Genomic DNA, 26,295 nt, shown 5'->3' on the forward strand with positions numbered 1-26,295 from the left:
TATTAAACATTTATTGTTGAGAAATAACTTTGCTTGTGACGGTTTTTAGTTCATTAAAATTTGTAAGTTACATTTTTCTTGATGCATGAAGTTATTAATTGTTTAGGATAATTATTTATAAATAATTAAATTAGAATTCTTGTAATATAGAAATAAAGACAAATAAAGAATTTATACAAGTATTTAAATTCCAACTAATAAACTACTGAATATTGTTGTTGTCAGCAACATATATTTTGGTGGTTGTATATCAACTTACTAACAAAAACCAAAAGTACAGTCTAACATGTGATAAGCCTAATAATTGATTGTAATATTAACGTTTGAGTATATATGAACATATATCACTCTGGGGTTAAAAGAAAGAGTTTCAGATTTTATATTTTCTTTATTTCGTGATGTAGGATGCTTGTCAATTTTTTAATGTTTAAACATATAGATAACATACATATACTTTGGTTCATCTTTCAATCATAATCCAAAATATTTTTTAATGAATTGATTAAAAAAACATATGCAAATTTTTTGTAAACTCCAAAATTTTAAATGGAAATCGTTGTGCGATCAATTGCAAGAGATATTTTAAATGTAATAAGTCTGTTGCGATCTTATGTTGTCGTGAAAGGCTAGAGTCTTGTGATTACAAATAAAATGTGTGTTTTGATATTTTTCTGTTTAAGTTAATTAAAATTGTGAGTACAAAAAATTTTGAATACTTTTTTTTTTGGACTACACCTTTTTATTTGGTATTCAAAGTGAGAATTGAATGAAATATTGGTAAAGAAAACACGCAACACAAGACGATAAGAATTAAATATCTCGTGAATATATAAATGATTTTATTTTAAAATTGTGTGCAAATACAAATTATTTTATCAAAATTAAATATAATTATGTCATTATATAATTAAGCCGGTGACAACGCTTTTGAAACAGACACATAATGAGTCCATACTTCATCTCTTTTCTGTAAATATTTGGATTCGTTTCCAATTAAACTAGGTCTATCCGCGATATATTTGACAAGGGTGTCATGACACTCTTTTCCTTCTTGTACAAGCTCCTGGCAACAAGGAATGGATACAACTCCATTACCAAAAATTTGAGAAATGATATTGAGCGCACACTTTGGACTGATTTTAACAACACATTGATCCCATAACTTTTTGGGTTCATTTTCTTCTACGGCTAATGAAGGAATACATGAATTCGCCACAACTAGAACAACAAAAGACACCATAATAATGTTAAGCTTGGCCATGGTTTTTTGGCTATATGAGGAGTTAATGTTTGATTTTCCTCAATATAGAATAAGAAAATAGCTTTTAAATTTTTGTTCTGGTTTGAATAAACGATGATAACCCTATTTATATATATGAATAATCAATATTAAACATTTATTGTTGAGAAATAACTTTGCTTGTGACGGTTTTTAGTTCATTAAAATTTGTAAGTTACATTTTTATTGATGCATGAAGTTATTAATTGTTTAGGATAATTATTTGTAAACAATTAAATTAGAATTCTTGTAATATAGAAATAAAGACACAAAAAGAATTTATACAAGTATTTAAATTCCAACTAATAAACTACTGAATATTGTTGTTGTCAGCAACATATATTTTGGTGGTTGTATATCAACTTACTAACAAAAACCAAAAGTACAGTCTAACATGTGATAAGCCTAATAATTGATTGTAATATTAACGTTTGAGTATATATGAACATATATCACTCTGGAGTTAAAAGAAAGAGTTTCATATTTTATATTTTCTTTATTTCGTGATGTAGGATGCTTGTCACATATAGATAACATACATATACTCTGGTTCATCTTTCAATCATAATTCAAAATATTTTTTAATGAATTGATTAAAAAAACATATGCAATTTTTTTGTAAACTCCAAAATTTTAAATGGAAATCGTTGTGCGATCAATTGCAAGAGATATTTCAAATGTAATAAGTCCGTTGCGATCTTATGTTGTCGTGAAAGGGTAGAGTCTTGTGAATACAAATAAAATGTGTGTTTCGATATTTTTCTGTTTAAGTTAATTAAAATTGTGAGTACAAAAAAATTTTGAATAATTTTTTTTTCGGACTACACCTTTTTATTTGGTATTCAAAGTGAGAATTGAATGAAATAATGGTAAAGAAAACACGCAACACAAGACGATAAGTATTAAATATCTCGTGAATATATAAATGATTTTATTTTAAAATTGTATGCAAATACAAATTATTTTATCAAAATTACATATAATTATGTCATTATATAATTAAGCCGGTGACAACGCTTTTGAAACAGACACACAATGAGTCCATACTTCATCTCTTTTCTGTAAATATTTGGATTCGTTTCCAATTAAACTAGGTCTATCCGCGATATATTTGACAAGGGTGTCATGACACTCTTTTCCTTCTTGTACAAGCTCCTGGCAACAAGGAATGGATACAACTCCATTACCAAAAACTTGAGAAATGATATTGAGCGCACACTTTGGACTGATTTTAACAACACATTGATCCCATAACTTTTTGGGTTCATTTTCTTCTACGGCTAATGAAGGAATACATAAATTCGCCACAACTAGAACAACAAAAGACACCATAATAATGTTAAGCTTGGCCATAGTTTTTTGGCTATATGGAGAGTTAATGTTTGATTTTTCTCAGTATAGAATAAGAAAATAGCTTTTAAATTTATGATCTGGTTTGAATAAACGATGATAACCCTATTTATATATATGAATAATCAATATTAAACATTTATTGTTGAGAAATAACTTTGCTTGTGACGGTTTTTACTTCATTAAAATTCGTAAGTTACATTTTTCTTGATGCATGAAGTTATTAATTGTTTAGGATAATTATTTATAAATAATTAAATTAGAATTCTTGTAATATAGAAATAAAGACATAAAAAGAATTTATACAAGTATTTAAATTCCAACTAATAAACTACTGAATATTGTTGTTGTCAGCAACATATATTTTGGTGGTTGTATATCAACTTACTAACAAAAACCAAAAGTACAGTCTAACATGTGATAAGCCTAATAATTGATTGTAATATTAACGTTTGAGTATATATGAACATATATCACTCTGAGGTTAAAAGAAAGAGTTTCAGATTTTATATTTTCTTTATTTCGTGATGTAGGATGCTTGTCAATTTTTTAATGTTTAAACATATAGATAACATACATATACTTTGGTTCATCTTTCAATCATAATCATATACTGAGGTTGTAAGGAGTGGGTGTGAACAGGTTTGCGTCTATGGATGTTCTTCATAAGGTAAGGTTGGCCTCTAACGAAATCATCATTAGCGAACTCCCATTTGTCTGGATCGATTTTTCTACAACTCTATGCAAAACACGCAAAAGGTTTAAGCCTAGGAAGTATCATCAAAGAGAGGAGACGAAAGGCAAAAGACTTTACATAAGTATATATGAAGAAATCATCTACCATCTCATATGTTTTGGTTAGGAAAGGTGGGAGTGAGCTTTAAATTCAACGATAAAAGCCTCATAAAGACACATTTTTAATTTCCATCCATAATTTAAATTTCAAAACCTTCATTAGACCTCCTTTTGTTCAGCCACGGAGAAAACACTAATCAAAACAAATGAACAAATTGCTTTTTTCAAACGAGGAGGTTTTACACAAGACAATTGAACAAACAAAGCTATTGGTTCAATGCCTTTCATAATCAAATCCTCTAATTAATCAAATCAACTAATCAACTTAACCAAAAATCATTCCTCTCTTCCGACAAACTCCTTCAGAGCAACTCTCATGTCTTCACACTTCTCACAATCTCCATCAAAAAACTCACCGACCTTCTTTAGCTCAACATCGCTCAAATCATCGTTGAACGGTTTGATCGGAAACGCATTCTCTGGCTGAAGCGCGTAAGCGTTCGGATTATCATCAACAATCACCACGCGCCTCAAATCTCTCATCACAAACCCTAAATCCTTCACCAACCTCCCATCGATCTCGCTACACGCGTCCCTATAAAAGCTCCGCGAGATCACGCGCCGCTCCGGATCCAACTTATCCAGCACCAAAGAAGCGTACTCTCTCAGCCCCGCCGTGAAAACAACGATCTGGTACTTCTCTCCTACCTTCTTCAAGAAGTCATCCACTCCTGGCCGTTTGATCACGAAGAAGGTTAAGATCTGACCGTCTATCTCGGGCCTCACCACGAAATCGTACGGAACTTCGGGTTTCTCCATCGACGAGTGGATAAGCGTTTCGTCTAGGTCTAACACGATCGTCTTCTTCGTCTCGTCGAAGGATTTGCCGGATCTATCGTGAATCAAGGAATAAGGAGTTTTGAGATTGTGAGCGGATCCGTGAGATTTGAGGATTTTGAATCCTCTGGTTCCTAGACGACCGTCGACGCGTGAGAATAAGCAGAGAATGCTTCGTTGACATCTGTAAATCGATTTGTTGATGGAGGCGATGACGGCGGTCGCCGCCGGCGATGTGCATCCGATTTGAGTTTTCCGGTGACGGCGGAAGCAGCTTCGTTGGTGACGGTTGATTGGTATCGCTGATTTCTTTATGATGAGTTTCGTCGCCATTGAAGAAACAAAGAGAGAGATGAGTTTGTGAGATTTAGGACAGAGATAAAGAAGAGGAGAGTGATGGTGGTATTTAAATTAGGCCTGGTGTAACGGTCATGTGGTTGTTTTTAGGTTCGGTCCGAAGCTAGTTTGGGAAAGGAGTGACTTTTTTTTTTTTTTTAAGTTTGGACCTACAACACAACACGGTGTTTACGTTGTATTATTACCGTTGTGAGTTCTATATTAATTTCCCCAAATTAAGAAAAATATTATATATAGATGGTAGAGAATAGACAAAATAATGCAAATAGACTCATAAATTTCTGTAATGGTACATTATGATACTGGAAATCGTAACTTGATTTGTTTTTGTTAATTATTACTGCATAAGTTCAACAAATTAAACTATATTTATTTTGATCGAAAATTGCCAATGATTAGTTGGTATTAACATTTTACACTTGGAATATATAACTCATACTATAAAATAGATAAATATTTCAACTCATAGAAACAAAATAATCTAGCCCACTTATAAATAAATCTCTTAAAACTTAATTAAGTGAAAAAAAAGTCGTTGATTAATTATGTTATTAATTTGACTGCTAATGATACATATTTCAATTAATATATTTTCAAATTTGACAAAGAGTTTTATGTTTAAACCTAAGTTTGGATCAAAATGGCCAAACCATAACTCAACAAGCAGTCATTCTAAAAAAGTGTGTTATATAATAAGTTATATTTTGAGGATTGTTTAACATAGTCATTTTAGTTTAGGAATTCTAGATGAACATTTATGGATATTTTTGTCCTTTTATAATGAAACAATTGTTTGCATTTATTTTACATCTTTTTATCATTGTTTTATTGAAACTGATTTGCAACATATTACATCACAGAAAAATATGATGATAATAATGAAAAACTAACGGTCTTTCCACACTAGAAAATAGTAAAATCAGACATGATTGATAATTCATTAGCAATACCGAACTAACTTTATTTTAAAAATAAGGTGAATTATGTGTTTTTGTTCCAACAATATCAGACGGATTTCTAAAACCTTCAACAAAATCACGACAATAATTCTCATAGTTTAAATATGTTTTCTTCTTCAATTGTCTTAATCAATGTTGCTCCAATTAGCTTCAGTAAACTATTGTTGAACAAACTTAAACTACCAAGTACAAATTATATAGATAACTGGGATTGTTAGTTCACATCCCAAAACACCAAAACAAAACACACAGACCAAACAAAAGGGACAATGGAAGCGGAATCAGTTTCATCAAAACTAAACATAGAATCAGTTTCATCAAAACTAAATATGATCCATTTTCGAAAGGAGGTTTTACTATGATATCGAGAAGAATCGATATCTCTCATTTTAACAACACTGCGAATAGATCCAGAAACAACATAAAGACGAGTAACTAACCACTACACAATCCAAAGGTTGAAACATAGCTCAGAACTTAAGCAAAACAAGTCCAAATCTAGTTTTTCCACAAAAGTTTGGTATAATTTAAAAGTTCGTGTATGAAAAAACTGGAAACAATTAATTCATTGAGAAACAAACCATTTTCCCAAAACCTGGATAGACAAAAGTTGACGACATAAAAAAGACCTGAGAACATACCAAAACGAGATTTGAGTCTAATTCAAGCATCTCATTTTATAACATTAGTCATAATCGAATTAATAGTGCCAAGTGTCAATAGCCTCATCCCCATCAAGAGCATCATTCACGTGTCAGCTCAATCTCACAGCTAGCCTATTCTTGCCACATCACCACTAAACTCCGATGACGTGTCCCCTCCAAGCTGTCCACATCGCATTTTTCTCATGCAAACAATGACACCAACACACTTACATCCCACCAATATAAAACCAAGATGAAAAGATACATAAAAATTTGTATTATACAGATCAAATGGCGTCGAGCGATGAGCTTCCGGGACCGTATCCGGCACGTGATGGAGGAGACATACCTCCGGGAGATCCGACTACGATGAAGACGATGATGATTGACAAAGGAGCTGCGATGCTTCAATCTTTGAAACCAATCAAACAGATGAGTCTTCATATGTGTTCCTTTGCTTGTTACGGTCACGATCCTAGCCGTCAAATCGAAGTCCATTTCTATGTTCATCGTGTCAACGAAGACTTTCTTCAGTGTGCTGTTTACGACTGCGACTCCGCTAAGACCCACCTCATCGGTCCGTATCTTAATTTACACATATTAATTTTTTTTCTCTAGTATTTTCGTTTTAAACAAAATAATCTTGAACTCGTATAGTTACTCGTTCATTTGAATGGTTCTATATGCATGCGAAATTATGTTTGAAGAGGCATGAGTTATCTTATCTGAAACAAGAATTTAGAAATTTTGACTGTCTTATTATGATTATGATTGTGATTTGTGCATGTACTTGTTGTGATTACATCTCTCAGGGATCGAGTATATTGTGTCCGAGAGGTTATTTGAGAGCCTTTCCTCGGAAGAGCAGAAGCTTTGGCATTCTCATGACTATGAGGTAAATTTCTCTATATGTTTTAACTAAATAACTCAAATCTTATATGATTATTGACGTAGACTGAGATGTCAATCCATGCAAAAGCTTGACTGTATTATTTGTTATTGTAGATCCAAACAGGTCTTCTAATGACTCCAAGGGTCCCTGAGCTTGTAGCCAAGCCAGAACTTCAAAATATTGCCAAAACTTATGGAAAGTTTTGGTGCACTTGGCAGACCGATCGTGGTAACTAATTAGCTCTTCGTATTCTTATGTCGACGTTTTCTTTGTGTGACAAATATGGAATCTGTATATCTAGTAGAAATCTGTTGAGTAGATTGAATATTTTCAAATCGCGCTCTTGATGATCTACTTTTGTTCCCAGGGGATAAATTGCCACTAGGTGCGCCAGCACTAATGATGTCACCACAAGACGTGAACATGGGGAAGATCAAGCCAGGGCTACTGAAGAAACGAGACGACGAATATGGTATCTCGACGGAATCATTGAAGACATCTCGAACTGAGATTGTAGGATTGGAGAGGAAGAACCCGATGGCTGATTACTGGGTTCATCATGGAAAAGGGTTTGCTGTCGATATAATCGAGACGGATATGAAGAAGTGTGCTCCGTTCCCGTAATATAAGTTGGTGTTTAACGAACAATAATATATAATGTTCGTATGTACTATGTGGACCGTTTAAGTATATAATGTAAGTTATAAATAATGATGTGTAATGCTAGGGCATTACTACATCATTGTGGAGGTTGTTTGTTTGTTTTCTTCGTGTCATTTTCTTTCGTCTGAGAAACTATAAGCTTCGTACGTATATAAAATACCGGTTTAACATATTAGTATTTTTGTACAAGAATGAAGAAACAAGATGATGGCTCACAGAGGCAAATACAAAACGAAAAGCTCTATCCAGCTTTAACTATTACCTCAAATGTCAAAGAGAAGAACCGAAGATGGAGGGATAAGACATGAGCCTTCGCAGTGTATTAGGTTTCACTAATTTATCAAAAAGATATTGAACAAAAAATTTAGTAATGTACACTTTAGCATATTTTCCTTCTCAATTTACATCCTTTGCAACCTGCGCCTGAATCACCATATGCCAGTTTGAATCTTCAGTGTCCGTTTCCCACCTGAAGAGAACAAACCAAGACAAAAACTAGTTCAGAAACAAGTCAACGATGATACCATAATAATTATAATATTGAAACAAAATAACTTGATTTTTTGTCAATGATTCGATCAGACCTTCCTTAAATTTATTCCAATGTCTTGTTACCTTGAAAAACAGTGGCCTAGATGAAGAAAATTTAGGTTTGCCGTAAATAGTTAAATTCACCTCACATTTTATAACCAACTAAAATACCATGTAAGATTAGTTAAAAATAAAATAAAATTAAAAAATAAATGGCTGAAAAAAATAACGCCGATGTTATTCTGCAAAACCTAAAACTCTAAAAATTTAAAATCTAAACCCTAAACCTAAAATCTATAATTTAAACCCAAATTCTAAATTCAAAATTCTAAATCTTAAATTCTAAATCCAAAATTTTAAATCTTAAATCCAAAATTCTAAACCATAAATCCTAAACTCCAATCCTAAATCTTAAACTCTAAAGCATAAATCATAAACCCATTGTTTATCACAGATAAAAATATAATTTTATTTTCTGTGATTTTTTTTAATTCAAGAAGTTATGAGTCTAAATCTATTGATTTGTTTAGGCAGGGACAAGAACCGATTGTTTATCTACTCTCCGCAACCACCGAGACTCAAACCTACACTTCTACCATTTAAAAAAACGCTTTAACAGTAGAACTATCAGCTCCGGATAACATTAAACTTTTACTCTTCATCAGAAACAGAAATTTCTACGCAACAATGATCAATTGTTGATCATTATCATCATAGAGTTTTTCTGGTCGGTCCATCAAAATTTCAGATTCGGTTTTGAAAGTATTAAATAGTTGTTTATGGGCATGAAAATTTCTATGAAATACGTGTTGATGAGATAACGTAGTTGAGATATTAATTAGAAATTAAAAAAGAACAAATGAATTTTTACATTTACTGGATTAATTAATCAATGTTTTGTTATAGTTTGTTGTACAACTATGAGAATATATAGGGATTTTTTGTTACCCATGATTTAATAGGTAGATCAGTAGTTGAGGTTGTGTACCTGATAGTAACAAGAAGTTGATTGAACAAAACTCTAACTCATGATCAGAAACTTTTTGTTTGCTTTTCAAGTTAATAGCATCTGCCTTGGTTAACAACAAGATATCTGCATTTTCTTTGCTGAATTGGAGGAGAACATGACCCAACAGTAAATCATAAGGAGCTCAATATCTTCTCTATCCAGCAAAAAATATTCTGAAGGAGATAATAAAAGATTTGTATAAGAATTGACATCTTTGGATTCTTAGTCATCCCTGCTGGTAAACAAAGGAACCACGCAAAATAGGCTTTATTTTCAGCTCATTCTCAACATTAGAGGCCTAATATGAACAAAACAAGAAAGTTGACAATATGAGATTCTTATTAGTTTCATTCCATTTGTTGTTCCATTGATTTTAACAAATGTGTTTAAAGAGTTATAGATTTCATCCTATTGCTGATTTTAGCCTATTGTTTGGTTTCACTTTCTTAAGTTTAAACACATTGCGCAAAAGACTAATACATAAGAAACGAAAGAATCAAATTTATAATAGAGTAAATAAAACATAAAAGATGAAACTCTAACTCCAAATCATTACATAAACACTTATCACATCAAACCATATAGGACATCACTTTTTCTTCACGAGTCCAAACTCAGTAACCATTATCAAAACACTTATACAAGCAAAAACAACAAGTTTCTTTATCTTTCTGTCACTCTCAGCTTAGAGAGCTGCTAGCTGCTGAATATCATAAGGATGAGCATCAGAAGCAGCTTCTCGCCTAAACGATCTTGTTCCAATGATAACATTCGCAGCTTCACCGGGATGAAAGGCATCCCAAAACACATACTCATTCCTATTCAAACATGGGGCTTGACCAGGAAGACAAGTTATCTGCCCATTGTTCCTCCCAACTCCGCAACACCCTGCATTTGTCACTGTAAACCCTACAAACACAAACAAACAAATTTAGAAAATGATCATGAAAAAGAATGTTATTATACTTTGATAACAGTTTTGAAGACTGGTTTAATACCGTAGCGAGCAGGGTTTGTAACGATGTCTTGGAAGATGCCGTATGCGTTGATGTAAGTGAACTTAGCATCAGGAGTGTTTTGGTTAAAACTGTCGACTATTGATATGAGCTTGCTGTTGAAGATTCTGTTCGCAGAGTTGATCCTTTCGTCACATGTTCTCCCATCTCTACTGTTCTGAGCTAGCTCGTTCGGGCTGCAGCCAATAGCACCGACTCCTATCAACGCAAACTTCCTTGCGCCATTATTGTACAATATCTGCTCCGTTAGAAACCAAAAAAAACATCGAATACTTCAGCCTCACTCACAGAAGAAGTTGAGAATATAGAACTTAAGGGAGTGTGTTACGAACCCGGAGTTGCTCGGTGTAACGGGCAATGAGATCGTCGCTATAGGATTCAGGCGAGAATTGGTTACCGGTAGAGTAAAAAGTGGGCATGAAGTAGTTGTTGAGGTAATCGTTACTGCCTAAGCCGATAGAGTAAATGCATTTGCTGAGGTAACTGGAGGCTTGGTCCTCATCGCCGAGTATGTTCACTACTTGTGACACCGTGTTCACGTGATTTGCTACTTGACCTGCAAATGCGATTCTACCTCCCTGAAGACATAACACAACACAAGGTAAATGTTTTAGAAACTCTTAGAACAAGTTGTTTCTTCTCTCGTGACCAAACACACACAAATCTGGTTGTTTTAGAAGTGTTTAACAAAAGAAACCAATTGGTTCCATATTTTACCGAACAAAACCGAAACAAAATTTAGTGTAATTAAACCAAACCAAATATACCAAAAGTCATCTTTCAAATACAGATCCACGTACGTAAAAATAATATTTAATGAGATTAAAGTGTCAAACCTAATCGATATTGATGAAGATATGATTTATGTATAATACTTTGAGGTACTTTTATCCAAAAAGAAACCAAATCTAGATCTTAAACCAAATTTAACCGAACCAGAAATCAAATTATAGTTTGGTCATAAATTCAAAAGAAAAAAACGAAAATAAATAACGGATCCAAACCAAATAATAGAAAGCTAGTCTCTAACTGAAATGATTATAATTTATAAATTTACCAATTGTCTACCGGTTTCTTCTCGGATTCCGGCAGCAGCAGAAGCATAGTTGACTCCACGGAGGATATCTTCTCCTCTAGCGGCGGCATATGGTGTAATGTAGTCGTCAAAACCCAAAAGCTCAGCTACCCAAACGAAACAGGGCACATTAGTTACCTTCTTTGTGTGTTTAAAGTGATAAAAGGAGTGGAAAAGCAAAGGAAAATATGTAGTTAGTTAGACTTACTGATAACATCGACAGTAGTTTTGCCGTTGCTAAACCGACCGGTTGGACCTTGAGAGAAATCAATACCATAAGGAAAGTAATTGGCTCTAGCTAGTGAATTAAGCTGATTATTGTTGCCGTTATCAACCAAAGAGTCACCAAATATGAAGTAACACGGTGCAATTGGATCACTAGCAACCATAGTAATGGCCACAGCAACTATAATCATCATTAAACACATTTTCGCCATCTCTCTCTAACACAAAACTACCAAAAGGAAGAAGAAAGAGAGATGGTTTGATAATGTGAAGAACGAGAAGTGGGTTTATATAATACGGTTTGGAGAAAATGAAGAGAACGAGAAAACGTTATTTTATAAAGTTTTTAACGGTTGAGGAAGCATTAAATGTCCACGCGGCGATGATGTTTGGATGTGTAAATGTGAAAAGAAGAGTAAATGAATGTGTGTTTATATATGTGAAATAATTTAGAGTGTGGTGGATCCACGATCTAGAGACATAACGAAAGATGGTGGAGTAGAGTTAATACTCTCTGTCGATGTTTAAATTTTCTTTACTGTGACCAACTTGCAACGTGACCGGTTCGATTTTAATGCTGTGCTTTGGAGTTTGAGCTCTTGACTTTTCTAAAAGTCTCGAGAAAGTTACAAAACTTGTCTCGGCATGAAAACTAAAGACACTTGTGTTCAACTAACACTCGGATCACTCTTCTTCTGTTCTTTGTTATAACTTCAAAGAAGTCTTTTGCAACGTGGAGCTTAAATCCATATTCATTCCTTCATATTCTCCTATTCAAAAACAGTTTCAACATGTGTTACATATCAAAGTTTGATCTCTAATCTCGACCAATATAGTCACTAACCACTAGACAATAACTGAATAACCTCTTCAAAAAAGTATACAACTCATCTTTGCTTGCCTTATTCTAGCACACTGCCTTTGGAAAAAAAAAAAAGCAACATGACTAAATCTTGACATGAAAATGGCATAATGTAACAAACATGGCAACATGAAATGAAGGGTCCGGTCCACACATGGTCCCTCTTTCTCAACAATACTCAAATCTAACTGCTAATATCAACCTGGCTTGGTCGAATCAACGGTTGAAGAATGATGTAGAGGATATGCCATGTGTTAGGATGGAAGTGAACATTTAATGAAAAAGACAGAGAGTGAGTTCCATGTCATGATGATGTAGATGATTATCATAACATGACCATAAGAACTAAATGTTGAGTAGTTGAAAGTAATAAATTCTCATTTGTTCTGCTGCTTTGCAGTGTTTCTTAAACTGCAAAATCTACTTCGGGACCCAATACAATTTATCAAACCAAGATTCAAACTTTCTGATTCAAGCAGCTACACCCAAAATAACTTAATAAGACGAGGGAAAGAGAAATCTAATAAGTTTTGGTACTAGAGAAATTGATGATGACGTTCATCAATAGATTTGGTTGTGACAGAGCAAATTAGTTATAAAAAGCAAACATGTCCAAAGAAAGAAATATCACTGAGTTTTCAGATCTATTCCACCATTCACCAACCACATGGTTGTTGTATTTATGAACTCTACCAATACTCTAGTGTCAAAAATCCAGCAATGGGAGCCATAAAACACTGAGAGTTTTCAGTTGTTTTATCAATAAAATATTCACTCACTATGAATGGAGCGAACTAACCAATCAAATGATATGTTGGATACCTACAAGGGCTTTAGATATCGATAGACTTGTGTGTTTTCAAAAATCCTTTGTAACGACCTCGACTTTTTCAGTAATATAAAATGGGTTAAATTGATGAAACTATAATGGATGCAATGGAGACGAACCTTGACTTACTATTCTATTAATCTCTTAAACATATATAACTAATCTCTTACGAACAAACCGAGTTACTAGTCTAAAGAATCTCTTACACACATACTACAGACGAACAAACCGTGGTTCAAGTCTACGAATCTCTTTAACTTATCTAGCAAAAAAAATGTACCGAACAAAACGGTTTTGGCGAATTTCCCAGAAGATTTTGGCTTAATGCCTACGTCTATACAACATGGCAAACAAGTCACATTCCATGAAAAAAACACGATGGAAAGAACTCAGATTCAAAGCAGAAAAAAACGTATAATCTACTAATAATATTGTTTACAACAAAAAGAAGATACGTACATGAAAACTCTTCATCTCTGTAGCTATAACTCATCCGAGGAACGGCTTGTAGAAGAAAAGTATTGTAGAGCCATGTCTTTCGCTATTTGAAGCAAACTCTTAACATCGCTACTTCCCACTTCAAGACAGTCATGTAATAACTCTCCATCTACTACTTCAGCTTGCACCATCTCCCAAAACTCCCTCAATGCACCCTACCAATTCATTACACAACAATGCACACAACCTTTTTCAACCTCTAGGCCAAAAGACTAACTTCAATAGCAAAACTGTCCGTTTGATGGATTAAATCAGATCAAGAAACAACCTTTTTTTTTTCTTTCTTTCAAGAAACAACTTTTATGAATCTTCCAGAAGAAACAACTCTTACACTTACCTACTCTTAACAGAACAACAACTAAGCGAGTTATCACTTAAAGTCACTTTCTTTATGATTAAAGTATCAACCTTTAGAGTGTAATGAATCTAAAAGATCGATCTTTTCTAAAAAGGGTTCTTGAATCCATACCGATTTGCCAAAGATTCTAAGGAGACGACGAAGCAACTGCTTCGAGACACGAAGAGCTTTGCCATAACTCCTGGCAACAGAGCTCGCTTTCTGAGCGTTCGATTCAGCTCGATTGAACTCCGTAACAATACTCATAAGCTCGTTGAGATCACCGATCGTACCGTACACCTCACCGTAGTCGATCCCACCCTTTCTCCAAGCGTAGTTCCACACGTAATCCCACCCAACGGACCACGCTCTGCTCAGGAACCCTATCCCCAACCCACGATCGATCTCCTCAGCCATTGCGCGTACCCGAGACGACCCCGACGCGTCTCCGCGGGAGGCGCGAAGGTTCGCGACGCGGAGGAGGAGGGATCGTGAGGTTGAGATTAGGGTTTTGTATTGGGAGAAGGAGGTGAATGGGAAGGAGAAGGCTTTAGCGAAAATGGGTGGTGGGGGTGAGATTGTGAGAAGGAGAAGTAGAACGGAGAAGAGCTTGATCGTTGCCGGCGAAGAGTTTATTCCGGCCATCGATTTCAGTTTTGACTTTTAAGTCAAATGTCAACGTCGAGACTCGACAGATGAAGCAGTGAATAATCGTGCGGCTGACGTGGATTACTTCCCGGTTTGACTTGGTTTTACCGGTTTATAATGATATATCACGATTCAATCCGAATGATAATCTCCCTTTATTTATTTTTGTAGTCTAACTTAGACCATGATTAACGATTCTTAGTTTCGGGTAAGAGACGGTTCTTAACTTTTCTTAGATTTTAATTAAGAAAAATTAAGAACCGTTTTTTAAATAAGAGATATAAGATTATGACTAACTTCAGTTTCTGGAGTTTTTAACTTTGTCTAAGAAACGTTTCTTAGTTTTTTTTAAATTTTAATTAAAAAAACCAAAACCATCTCTTAAATAAAAGATATAAGACTATGATTAACCTCAGTCTAGGGTTTTTAGTTTCGTCTAAGGGATGATTGTTAGCTTGTCTTAGATTTTAACTTAGAAAAGCTAAAAAACTATTTTTTAAATAAAAGATATAAAAATATGATGAACACTGATTTTTTAGCTGGAATTTTTAATTCATGATTTGACACTTTTTTTTTTATATATTTTTCGAATGTAATATTTTCTTCTTGCGGGTTATGATCAAACTTTTGAATCAAAAGAATGACTCAACCGGCAGCGGGCGGGTCAAACCGGGTTGACCCACTTCCCAGCATTACTTGAGCGGACCCAACTTAACGCCTGGGTTTGTGTTTCTGTATCAAACACGATGATCATGTTCACCCAATTCACATTCTTTGGTGTCATAATCTTCTCATCGATCATGTCGGCAATAAATATAATAACCATAGACCTAGGAATATCAGAAACGGGATGCACCATGTGGGATGCACAATCGATGCTTAACACATTCTGATAAAGTTCGGGTACTTATCACATTCATTGTCGCAGAATGAGCTCACTGGGACAAACTATCCTTCGAAAGGCAATTGAGTAAGCAAGGGGATAAGGACCAATCAGTAACCCCCAACAGTGATCGTCTTTTTGTAATATTATAGCTAAAACGGGTTAAAAAAAAGGAGAAACTTGAAAATGGAACAATAATCCAAAGCAACTGTAACTTCAAACACTGCAATCGCTAATATTCTCGCATCTTATCCCAGAAATAGAGTTATAATCAGCAGCTCTAAAAGGAAAAAAAAGGTAGGTTTTTCTTATGCCGCAACAAGATCTGGTGTCTCAGCTTCAACAGATAGCAAAGTGGTGTGGACTTTGTCGACCCAACTGTCCAATTGATCCCTCAAAGACTTGATCTGTGGAATCCCCAACACTCTCGGTTGCGCCCATGAGATGTAAACTGTTCCATTCACTTGATCTATAATCCCCTCAATCAGATGCACCTGAATCAAGAATTCCACAGACTCATAAGCATACACAAAACACCATCCTTCTATTTCGATACGTCAGGAATGTTCCTAGCCCTTTGTTAAACATTGGAAAGACTATATAATGATGTTTCCTATGCAGTTCCTAAACTAGGGATGATTACTATGTTAGTCATTAGACAAAACTCTCCTCCTTGCCCATAGCAAAATGCAAATGGTAACTGCACGAAACGAGGGAAAAAGAGACGAGAAGAAACTACTTACAGAAAGACTCTTCATGAGAAGGTGCTCAACATCTTCAATGGAAAGTTTAGTACGCTCAGCAATGACAGTCAAAGGAATGGTCCTATCTTCAGCAGGTCGGCTGCAATAGAGAGAGATTTTTTATTTATATCAAATTTTGGGAGATACTACAATGCGTAGAGAGAAAGTTACCTGAAGATGATCTCGATCAGACAGAGAATGTTGATCTTCTCCAATAGTTTCTTCTCATTCTCAACCAGAGCTGGCTGGGCAATCAAGGATGCATGGTGCACACGGCACAGTTCTTGATACTGAACTAAGTCACCATGGTTGAATGCTTGGAGAATGTGGTAAAGCCATTCCACATTTGTTCCAAGAAGACTTTTCAACTGTCATAAACGAAATACTTGTAAGATACCCTCTACATGAGAGTTAGAAGCTGTTCTCTATGTTCCCCGAGCAACAAGAGATCAACAAGAAACCTCTAATATACAAGGAATAGTGTGTAGTAGCTTATACGAAGGAGAACTTACAATGGGATGGGCCAAGAGCTCTCCAAAGTTGTAGATGTTCTCTCCAAGTAGAGCTGAAAGTGACAAATCGAAAGCCAAATCCTGAAAGACATAATACGATATGAATTTAGCAACTTCACCGGTGAATACAGGGAAGCTACAGTAGTAAGCACTTCTTTCGCAGAAATGAATTTAGCAATTTGACTGGTGAATACAGTAAAGCTACTACGGTTGGCAAATCTTCTTATCCAAAACATTAGAACAAGATATAAGCACGATTACAAGAACACACCAGCTTAAACGAGTCTGAGAGCGCCTCCACAGAGGTATACGCGAGATAAAGCAGAGCACTTTTGTAGAAATCAGAGAACTCCTGACGGCACTTATGGTACTGAGAAGACACCCAGTAGAAGTTAGCATACACGGAAGGATCAATATCAGTCATGCTATCAAGAGAGGTCTTCGCATCGTCCAAGACCTTCTTGCACTCCTTCTGATCACCTTGCTCAAGCTTGAACAAAGCCTTTTGCGTCTCAATGTAAACGATAGGTTCAGTGATCCGAGGCTCCTTAGTAGCTTTAAGCTTCTCAATCACGCCTTCAAGATAGCTAACCGCAGCTTCTTTCTCAGAGTACTGACGTGAGACCACCACAGCGAAGTGCGCGAGCTTGAGGAGGTTGATCTTCGTCTCGAAGTCGGTGATGAAGTTGTGGTAGAACTGTATCAACGCATCTCCAGCCTGTAATTAATTACAAAATCTAAAAACCCTAAATCGGATAAACCCTAGCTGATCGCTAGATCTATGAACGCTAGATCGATAGGGAACACTACGGAACGAAAGAGAAAGAGTACCTGAAAGACGGAGAGAGCGATGAACTGCTCGAGCTTGAGGGTGAGCTGATGCCATAGCTTTTTCTGATACAGATCTGATAGGGAATCGTACCATTCGTTGAGCTCTGGGTGAGAGCTTTTCAGAGATTCCAAGTATTGAAGAGCTGCCATGACGGAAAATGATTTCGCTTCGCAGAAGAAGATGAAGACGTAGTGTTGTGGTGGATTCAATCTTATATCAGAGCTGTGCGTAAAGAAAAAGAAAAGGGTTTTGTGAAAATAAATAATAATCTTCAAACAAATGGTTTTGGTTGCAATTTTACTCTTTGTTTATGGAATTTGCAACTTAAACCAATAAATCCCGGTTATATCATATTTTTTTGGGCAAATCTTCTGAAAAGCCTACAAAAAGAAATTTGTAACCAAAGTTGCTCACAAAAGAAATTAACCAAAGGCTCACAAAAAAAACAAACAACCAAAATATAATTTATTAAATAGAATGAGCAAGTTATCACTAATGAATAATATATTTAATATAAATACATAATTTTTTAAAAAATATTAAAAATAAAATTATTGAATTTTATTCTTTAAATAATCTTAACCATCATTTTTAAAAACTAAATTCTAATTCTAGACCAATTAGAAAACTATTTTATGTTATTTCTCTACAAATTTAGTAATGTATAATATATAATGTATATTTTCAAAAATTTAAAATTTACCATAATATAATATTTAAGAAAATAAATTATTATGTATTGCTTCGGATCAAATAGTTCAACAACTTCAGTGTTTTACATTTTAATTCTTTTTTTTAAATTACAAATTGATTGTTTGACAATCTGTTTATCAAAATAATTCTCTAAACTTCATCTCTACTCTCTGTTTTATTTTAAATAATCTGTAAAACGGAGTTTTAAAATATATACATAATTTTATATAAATTATTATAAAATTGATCAAGGATAGAATTACATAACGAAACCAACTATGCAGAAAACTATATGGCGCTATATCTAAAGGTGTAAAACTTTAAAGGACTTTATGTAAGATAACAAAATACTAAAAGGGCCCGTTTGTGCATTTAGGGCCCAGTATTAAGTTCGGGTTACGATTATTGGTTTATTGGGTTTCAGGTGTTCGGGTCGGGTCATCGGCAGCGGTACCGCCCATACCCCCCCCCCCCCCCCCCCCACTAGCGGCGTTTTAATTTCTCTCTCTCGCTCTCGCTTTCTGACAATCTTTCTTTCAGGGAAAAAGAGAGAGAGATGGATGAAGACGACGAGCTTGGGGATTGGGGCATAGATTTTCTCGACGAAGCCATCAAACTCGAAGAGAGTTATCTCTCTACTCAGCCACCTCCGCCTGCTCCCCCGATTGTTCCGCCTCCGGCTCCGTCGTCGGAGAATGTGGAGTTACATTCCACGGGACAACAACGGCATAAAACTCCAGCTCGCGATCCTTTCGCAAGCTTCTCTCCGCCAAGAGTGCTCTCTCAGAGAGTAGCAGGCGGTTTCAATGACGCGGTAACGGATTACTCTTCGGTGGCTGCCGTTAGACCAATCTCTCCGAGCTCTTCGACTCGTCGTTACGATAGCGAGAAAGATCTCGAAATCGAGCGCTTAAAGGTTCGCTGTGATTACGAAGAGATTGTTTGTGAAAAAGATCTCATGATTGTGTATTGGTGGTGTGTGAATTGCAGAAGGAGCTGGGACGTGTCTCGAAGCAGCTGCTTGATATGGTTCGTTCGTTTTTATCTTGGTGATCTTTGTAATCTTGAAAAGATCTTTGATGGTTTACTACATTGTTCCCAGGAGCAAGAGTGTTCGAAGCTTAAGAAGGGGAAAAGCAAAGAGACTGAGCTCAAAAACTTGCATTCTGAGATTAACGGGAGTGGTGCTACAGTTTTTGCGTCTAGGAGAACTAAGTTGTGAGTGAATCTTGTTGTTTAGTGAGATGAATCATGACTTGGATCCGTTTCTGAGTTAGTTTTGTAGAATATAGCTTGTTAGGTTCCATGTTTTTGGTTTGCATTCTCATCATTTTGACAACGGTTAAGTAGTGTACTGCAATGCTGGAATCAAACATCTATGGTGCATGGTCAGAGCTAGCCATTCGTTACTTTGATTTGCTCTTACAAAATCATCAGTGATGGAGTCTTGTGAAACAGGGAACCAGATGCTCCAACTTCAGTGAATGATGGAGGAATCGATTCTACTACTGGTTTAGATGATAAAAGAAGTATGTGAATTTAGTTGTGCTTGTAATAACAGTTTTGAAGTCTTCTTGTACTGATTAAATACTCATAATTTCTGCTTTGGCATAAGTCAGGCTTCAAGGCCACTGGTGTTCAAGCGGATCTGGCAAACCATTCTGACATTTCAAAGAAGCTGCTTGATATCTGGCGCACCTCAAATTATCAAGACCCTAGGAGAAATCTTATCTCAGAGCTGCTATTGGCTTGTTCAACAGATCTCCAGATTCTCTTTGGTTTCATGAACACTAGTACGCCTCCCCAAGAAAAAGACAGACAAGCAGCCAAAACCTTGTCCAATGAGCAATCATCTAAAGCATTAGAATCTGAGAAAGTATATCATTTATACTCTGCTGTAACAAAGGTACGGCTTTTGGTTCGACATTATACTTGTCAGTATGTATATTATAGGTCATACCATATGATCAAACTGCCTTTCTCTGCTGCAGATCAGCTATGGGCTTGTAAATTTGAAGACCTTGGTTGAGCCACTACTTGATCTTTGTAAGGCGGAAAATGTAAGTCGGATTTATATGGATCTCTTTTGTGTTCTCCCTTTTTAGTGAGTATATCCATTTGTCTGTTCTGCAGGCCATTCTTGTTCATAGATCTCTGCATGTACTACATGTGCTGTTGGAACATGTATGTGGTGTTGAAAAGAAGTTTGATGTCAGGTATCTACTATCTACTATCTCTATCTGCGGTTAGTTTTCCTTTTTTCTCCATTGTCTTGTTGCTTGATATTCGTACGTTTGACACAAAGCATTGGTTGTAATAGTTTTTCCTTTTGTTTCATGATCCCTTATTATATAAAGTTACTATTAAGTTCCAGAAATAGGTTCTTGAGTTGTCCTTCTACAAGATACAGTCTTTATAGCATTCTTATGAACTTTGATTTGATTTTTTCCAGTGCACTCTATCAGGGACAATATCACAGATGAGGAGTCAAGCTCTTGTGAGGTTGCCGAATTTCATGGATACAAAGGAAGGAAGACTAACTTGAGCATTGGAGAGTCAGAAGGAAGGAAGACTGACTTGAGCGTAGGCGACTCAGCTTACTCCTCAAGTAGTATCCCATTACAGGGAAGAGCTGACTCAGAGTCTAGTAAGAAGAGTCAAAAAATTACTGATAAAGCTCAGCCAAGTTGGGATGCAAACTGGTATTCTCTGTTTGAATTGATGAATCAAATCGCTTGTAGAAGAACCGAAGAGAATGTGAAACTGGAAGCAGTGTCGATAATGAACATAATCCTGATGAGAACTAATGCTTATACCGAGAGAGAAACGTAAGCACTTTTCTTCATTCTGGTCTCTGCTAAAATCTGCATTTATATAACGATAATTCTTTTCGTTGACCAGTTTTGTCACCAAGGAAGTGTTTGAGAGCATTTCGCTACTTTTAAAGAAAGAAGCTGGCTTACGTGTGCGTAAAGGAGCTATTCATCTTTTCTTCCTGCTGCTCAACTGTAAGTTTGAAGTTTATTAGTTTATGATATAACCATCTTCATAGAAGTTGGTCTATCTTTCACTTCTGGCCTATTTATCTATCCTAAACGCATTAAGTATCTTTATTGAAGGTCCTAAAGTGTTAGCTAGATTTGACTCTCTCCATGAGGAGAATAAATCTTCAGCTTCTGAGAACAACAGCCAAGGGAATCTGTTTGCTTTGGGAGCATTTCGTAAGATCTTTGAAGGTCTAGCAGATTGTTTAACTTCTCCCAGAAAGACATCAGAGGTACAAAGAACAAAAAAAACTCCTCATGTCAAGTAGTTTAATGTGATTGGATTAACACAGCCTTTCGGTTGATTTTGAGTTTCAGGATCTGGAACTCTGTCGGAATGTAATAATGATCTTGGCCTTAGCAGCTTCTTCAGGAAACTCTGGCTACGTACTACTCTCAAGTCACAACTTACCTCAAGAAACCAGCTTTCTAATGTTGATACTGCATCTCTTAGCAGCGGAGATAGATTCGGAATCAACCGAGCTTCATCCAAACGCAGAAATATTCAAAGCGAGGTATGTATGCATATACATATATTCCCACTCACACTGTGATTTACAACTTAATAACATGATCTGCTTTTTGAACAGGACGCTATTGATGAGAGAGATACTGATATTACTAAACAGACTTGTCTCTGGTTCTTCAAGCTCTTGTACAATTCTGAGGGAACTAACAAAGAGCAGAGACATGGCGAGTCTAACGGTTGATGCAGCCACAAGATTGTCCCGTAAAAGTAACTTACTTGGACAGCTTGAAAGCAGTGTTGAAAGAATGAGGGGTTCGGAGATCACAGATTTAGCGCGCATTTTTAAGAGAAGAGTTTTCGCATTCTTAGGAGACAACAGTAGTTGATAAGCTCTCAATCTCATCATCGGGAGTTTCCTTGTTTTTTTTTTGTTTTGGTGAGCATGATGTATATGTGCAAAGTTTTGATTGAGGGTGCATCTATATGATGTTTTCGGCTATTACAACTGTTGTATTTTTTTTTGTCTGAAACACTTGTAACAAAGGAAATCGACTACTCTAAAAGTACAAGCAAGAGAGACCATGAAAGCTTGGAAGTATAGTTCACTTGACAAATGCTGTTCTTGAGTCTTTGTTCGATTCTGAAGAAACTTGACGAAAGCATGAATCTAAGAAACAAGAAAGGTTTACGAGACTTGAGAAACCCTCTGTTCTGCAGCAGAGGATCCCCTAGAACTTCTGTTTGACGTATGTTGTAGCCCATAAACCTTTATCTTTGGGTTTTCTTATTTCTAGAATAAGATTAGTGTTTCTAGTATTCTTGAGAAAAACAAATAATAATCAAATTTAACTTATCAATCGAAAGTCAATCAAACACAGCAATTAAAGTCAAAAACACAAGTAAGATAAAAAAGAAAAACATAACAAAAAAACCCTAATAATTATCACGCACGATATCTATGAAGATACATAGACACATTTAGGTATCCCTTAGCAACTACACATGGGTCACTATTCAAACCAATGAGGTTGGCCTTAAAAGCGAACTTGTTGCAACTGTTCCAAGGAGGCAATCGAATCTTGGCTCGACCCATCACAACAGTACCATTAGATGTTCCAGGATCTTTAAAACAAGCCCCTCTTTGCAACTCAATGTAGATATATTTGTAATCAAAAGAATGTAAATCAATCACTAATCTTTCATTGAATTGATGGAAGCCTACAAAAGACTTGACCACTTTCGTTCCGTGTACATCTTTTCCGTCTATCCATACCAAAACTCTGTAGTACCCAGGATCCTTGCTAGGTTGTGTAAGGTCTCTTTCATCTATTGTGAATCCTTGATAGATATCAACGACTAACTCTGTGCTTGCTGCTTCCTGAACTCTTTTCCCCTCGGCTTTTCCCTCAGCATCCATGATGTAAGAAGAGAGAGAGAGCGTAACTTTCAAGTTTGTTGTGTTAAAGAGTTTTTAAGAGATATCTCTTGTGTATACATACTTGAACAAGTTTATATATTATTTTTATGTTATGTAAGATATATACAAATACACACGGATATTTATCATCAGAAAAGTATTTCTAAGATTTTCTCGAAGTATTTTAGAAAATATCCTAAACATACCATTTTAAATTTTGGTAACAAATCTAGACTTACTAGTTATGAAAAATTCATTGAATAAAATGTTTAGTAAAAAAGGGAAGTTCCCTTACTAATATACATTGACAATTCTGATAGCTTAATCGTTGCCATGGAAGTAACTCTATCGCCACCATCGCAAAAACAACAGATATAAACAAAAGATCAAAGTTATTTTTGTATTCAAATAGATGCAAGATTTTTTCAGAAAAGTTACATTATGAATTAAAAAATATATATATATATATATAAAATAAAAATATATATTTGCACAATGTAAAAGTAAATGAAAATAAAATATATATATTTGCACAATCTGAACTAGGGATGCAAATATGACCAGATTTACACCGTCGGAATAAAGCATAACAGAGGTCATTAAAACCATTGAAATCGAATTATAAAATTTAATTAATCACAATATAATTTAATTTGATATATTCCAGATAACAATATTTTTTAAAAAAAATCACGAAAATAATGATTCACAGAAAATGTATAACCAGACACTTTCAAATAAAAATATATCTTATTATATAAAATACACAAATTTCTTTTAAACTTTTGTTGTCTCTTGTTTTTTGGTTTATCTCACCGAAAACATATTAAGTTAAACCCGATTGCTATGTTTAATATTTTATTTACATTCAATTTATCGCAGTTTCTAATTTATGGTGACTTCAACCAGAAGATATTTCGGCTATAATATGGAACTTAGTCAACAGTCCGAGAAAACTGATTCTTGGAGAGAATGTATCAAGACTGCAAGAGAGGATCACCCTAGAGGGTGTTTTCAACTGATCTTTTTTCATTTTTATCAAATACAAAATGAAAGGAATGGTACGAGCTCTAAGCTAATACTGGTACACATTAATGTTACAACAAAGCAACTCAATGGAAACTGGCAACAACTTCACGGATCAGAACCTGTTTTGATGGTCTGATTCTGTCCCTCAAGCAAACTTATTTGTCGCCTGAGTTTAGCAATATGAGCTTGAACCTATCCAACAATAATGAATTTAAAAAAAACGAAACAAATCATCAAAACATACACCAAGAAAAATGTATCTTTATTCCATCTTTGTTTAATTAATTAATTAATTAATTAATTACCTGTTGACGAGCAGCCGCAAGCTGTAACAACTCATCAGCTTCAGAGAAGCTCGTGAACCATTGTCCCAAGCTATGATCTTTAGTATCGCCTCTCTTCTTTTTCCCGTTATCATCAACTTGCACTATTCAAAAAATTCAGAGAAGTCATTTTACAAGAACATGAATCAAACTAAAGTAGAATGAAGAGAAGAGAAAGCTTACTAGGAGCAGGCAAGTTGTAACCAGAGGGTAATCTAGGAAACGTCAAAGCGGGGTGATTCTGAACTCTAGCAAGAAAACTTTCACAAGGATCAGGAAACACAATCTCGTCGTAGTGTTCCACAACCACAGGCTTCTTCATTGTCAAAGGACCTGACTCATCCTCTGGGTATAACTTTAAGTGATGATATCTGTTTTTTTATTTTGTATACCAAAACTCGTAAGTGATGTACTGTGTTTCAATCAATGGCATGCGGTAAATAGAAGGAGACTTACAAACTCAATGGCTTGTCACAGACGTCGCTGTGGAAATGCAAAGTAATGGCAATCTCGAATTCTCCCCAGCCAGATTCGGAGACCTCGAACGGAGGCTCCTCGATGACTCTTGTGGGGTTGTTGAAACTAGAGTGGAGCTGGAAGACAACTTTCTTTATTACAACACTGATGTCTTCGTTTGTTGCCCCACGAACATATACAGTCCATTTGTGAGATTGGTATCTGCAGAAACATCCAATTCAGTTGAAGGGTATTGTCAAAAATATAAACTTTTCTTTTGGAAATTAAGATACAGACAGAGAAGAGAAGACTTACTCGCTAGCCTTCTTGCCGAGCCAGTAAGCAATGTTGCCATACACAAGTGGAACGCTTATCTCAATGTCTTTAAGCTTCTTCTGTCCATTAAATAAAACATTACCAAAACAACAACAATAAAAAAAAAAAGATATGATTTTTTTTTAAAGTCTAGAGACAAGACAACACCTTTTCGTCGGATTTGGTCATCTTGGTTCTGAGGGATTTCAAAGTGGGTTCGGAGGTTTCAGGCGGATCTTGAGCTTGTTTCGTCATTCCTTTTGGGTAACTAATAATTTCATTCGGACATAAGTACAAGGTTGGAAAGGAGAGAAACTCAGTTTTTGTTCTTCTCTCTTCAGATCTCTTTTTTTTTTTTCTTTTTAGTTTTCCGATGGGTTCAGAGAAACCCGATCCAAACGGCGATCTCAACAATTCTTTCTCCAATTTTAGGGTTTTTATTTGTTTTTTTTTATTATTATTATTACTATTTTCACTATTTTGCGGCAAGAAGATAATAATCGACTCCTATCTAAAGCCAAGCCCAGTTCGTTTTTTCTTTAGGGTGCAAGCCCAGTGAAATGCCCCGGTCCAAGTGAACAAAGTAAAACATATGCATATTTAGCGGATATAACAGTATAACCACGAATCAAACGGTATACAATATTTGTTTAAATAAAATGTAAATTATAATTAATTTTTATTACTATTTTCTTTAACAAAACATTAAATGAAACAATTCTAAACGTAAACAAACACAAAAGGTTGCAACAGAGGAGGGTCAGTGACAACCA

General features: G+C 35.3%; 8 protein-coding genes across 11 annotated transcripts; 2 read left to right on the forward strand and 6 right to left on the reverse strand.

Annotated features, from left to right (window-relative positions):
- Positions 1-3,621: 3,621 nt before the first annotated feature.
- On the reverse strand, positions 3,622-4,645 carry LOC106385113 (CTD nuclear envelope phosphatase 1). The gene has a single exon (XM_013825069.3). It carries the CDS (start codon positions 4,592-4,594, stop codon positions 3,761-3,763), a length of 834 nt encoding a protein of 277 aa, XP_013680523.1. The 5' UTR covers positions 4,595-4,645; the 3' UTR covers positions 3,622-3,760.
- Positions 4,646-6,485: 1,840 nt separating this feature from the next.
- On the forward strand, positions 6,486-7,948 carry LOC106386443 (oil body-associated protein 2A). Its single transcript, XM_013826296.3, has 4 exons — positions 6,486-6,798; positions 7,034-7,116; positions 7,227-7,341; positions 7,481-7,948. Exons 1-4 carry the CDS (start codon positions 6,513-6,515, stop codon positions 7,735-7,737), a joined length of 741 nt encoding a protein of 246 aa, XP_013681750.2. The 5' UTR covers positions 6,486-6,512; the 3' UTR covers positions 7,738-7,948.
- Positions 7,949-9,797: 1,849 nt separating this feature from the next.
- On the reverse strand, positions 9,798-11,939 carry LOC106386441 (GDSL esterase/lipase At5g45670). Its single transcript, XM_013826294.3, has 5 exons — positions 11,616-11,939; positions 11,390-11,514; positions 10,665-10,910; positions 10,315-10,570; positions 9,798-10,225 (listed from the first exon to the last, which is right to left on the reverse strand). Exons 1-5 carry the CDS (start codon positions 11,842-11,844, stop codon positions 10,002-10,004), a joined length of 1,080 nt encoding a protein of 359 aa, XP_013681748.2. The 5' UTR covers positions 11,845-11,939; the 3' UTR covers positions 9,798-10,001.
- A 1,613-nt stretch (positions 11,940-13,552) lies between these two features.
- BNAANNG05700D lies at positions 13,553-14,900 on the reverse strand. The gene is made up of 2 exons (XM_013825068.3): positions 14,291-14,900; positions 13,553-13,976 (listed from the first exon to the last, which is right to left on the reverse strand). The coding sequence occupies exons 1-2, from the start codon at positions 14,801-14,803 to the stop codon at positions 13,806-13,808; spliced, it is 684 nt and encodes a 227-aa protein (XP_013680522.2). The 5' UTR covers positions 14,804-14,900; the 3' UTR covers positions 13,553-13,805.
- A 969-nt stretch (positions 14,901-15,869) lies between these two features.
- On the reverse strand, positions 15,870-18,048 carry LOC106386438 (26S proteasome non-ATPase regulatory subunit 13 homolog A). Its single transcript, XM_013826290.3, has 6 exons — positions 17,776-18,048; positions 17,216-17,662; positions 16,945-17,025; positions 16,604-16,800; positions 16,433-16,532; positions 15,870-16,183 (listed from the first exon to the last, which is right to left on the reverse strand). Exons 1-6 carry the CDS (start codon positions 17,923-17,925, stop codon positions 15,998-16,000), a joined length of 1,161 nt encoding a protein of 386 aa, XP_013681744.2. The 5' UTR covers positions 17,926-18,048; the 3' UTR covers positions 15,870-15,997.
- A 939-nt stretch (positions 18,049-18,987) lies between these two features.
- On the forward strand, positions 18,988-22,582 carry BNAANNG05680D (protein SENSITIVE TO UV 2). Of its 3 annotated transcripts, none has more exons than XM_022688035.2 (12): positions 18,988-19,385; positions 19,460-19,498; positions 19,572-19,687; positions 19,928-19,998; positions 20,089-20,375; positions 20,461-20,529; positions 20,603-20,714; positions 20,922-21,297; positions 21,371-21,477; positions 21,598-21,746; positions 21,832-22,028; positions 22,104-22,582. In XM_022688035.2, exons 1-12 carry the CDS (start codon positions 19,026-19,028, stop codon positions 22,366-22,368), a joined length of 2,148 nt encoding a protein of 715 aa, XP_022543756.2. In that variant the 5' UTR covers positions 18,988-19,025; the 3' UTR covers positions 22,369-22,582. The 3 variants fall into 3 exon arrangements, with proteins under 3 accessions (XP_022543756.2, XP_013681742.2, XP_013681743.2); XM_013826288.3 differs by having other exon boundaries at positions 18,989-19,385; positions 21,589-21,746; XM_013826289.3 differs by having other exon boundaries at positions 18,989-19,385; positions 20,603-20,685; positions 20,935-21,297; positions 21,589-21,746.
- Positions 22,583-22,815: 233 nt separating this feature from the next.
- On the reverse strand, positions 22,816-23,703 carry BNAANNG05670D. Its single transcript, XM_013823557.3, has one exon. The coding sequence runs from the start codon at positions 23,397-23,399 to the stop codon at positions 22,926-22,928; it is 474 nt and encodes a 157-aa protein (XP_013679011.2). The 5' UTR covers positions 23,400-23,703; the 3' UTR covers positions 22,816-22,925.
- Positions 23,704-24,389: 686 nt separating this feature from the next.
- On the reverse strand, positions 24,390-25,976 carry LOC106386431 (transcription initiation factor TFIID subunit 14b). Of its 2 annotated transcripts, none has more exons than XM_013826285.3 (6): positions 25,691-25,976; positions 25,523-25,602; positions 25,208-25,429; positions 24,935-25,122; positions 24,734-24,855; positions 24,390-24,620 (listed from the first exon to the last, which is right to left on the reverse strand). In XM_013826285.3, the coding sequence occupies exons 1-6, from the start codon at positions 25,775-25,777 to the stop codon at positions 24,534-24,536; spliced, it is 786 nt and encodes a 261-aa protein (XP_013681739.1). In that variant the 5' UTR covers positions 25,778-25,976; the 3' UTR covers positions 24,390-24,533. The 2 variants fall into 2 exon arrangements, with proteins under 2 accessions (XP_013681739.1, XP_013681740.1); XM_013826286.3 differs by having other exon boundaries at positions 25,523-25,599; positions 25,691-25,968.
- Positions 25,977-26,295: the final 319 nt, after the last annotated feature.

The sequence above is a fragment of the Brassica napus genome, chromosome A6 (assembly GCF_020379485.1).
Source record: "Brassica napus cultivar Da-Ae chromosome A6, Da-Ae, whole genome shotgun sequence".
In the NCBI taxonomy this organism is placed as follows: Eukaryota; Viridiplantae; Streptophyta; class Magnoliopsida; order Brassicales; family Brassicaceae; genus Brassica; species Brassica napus.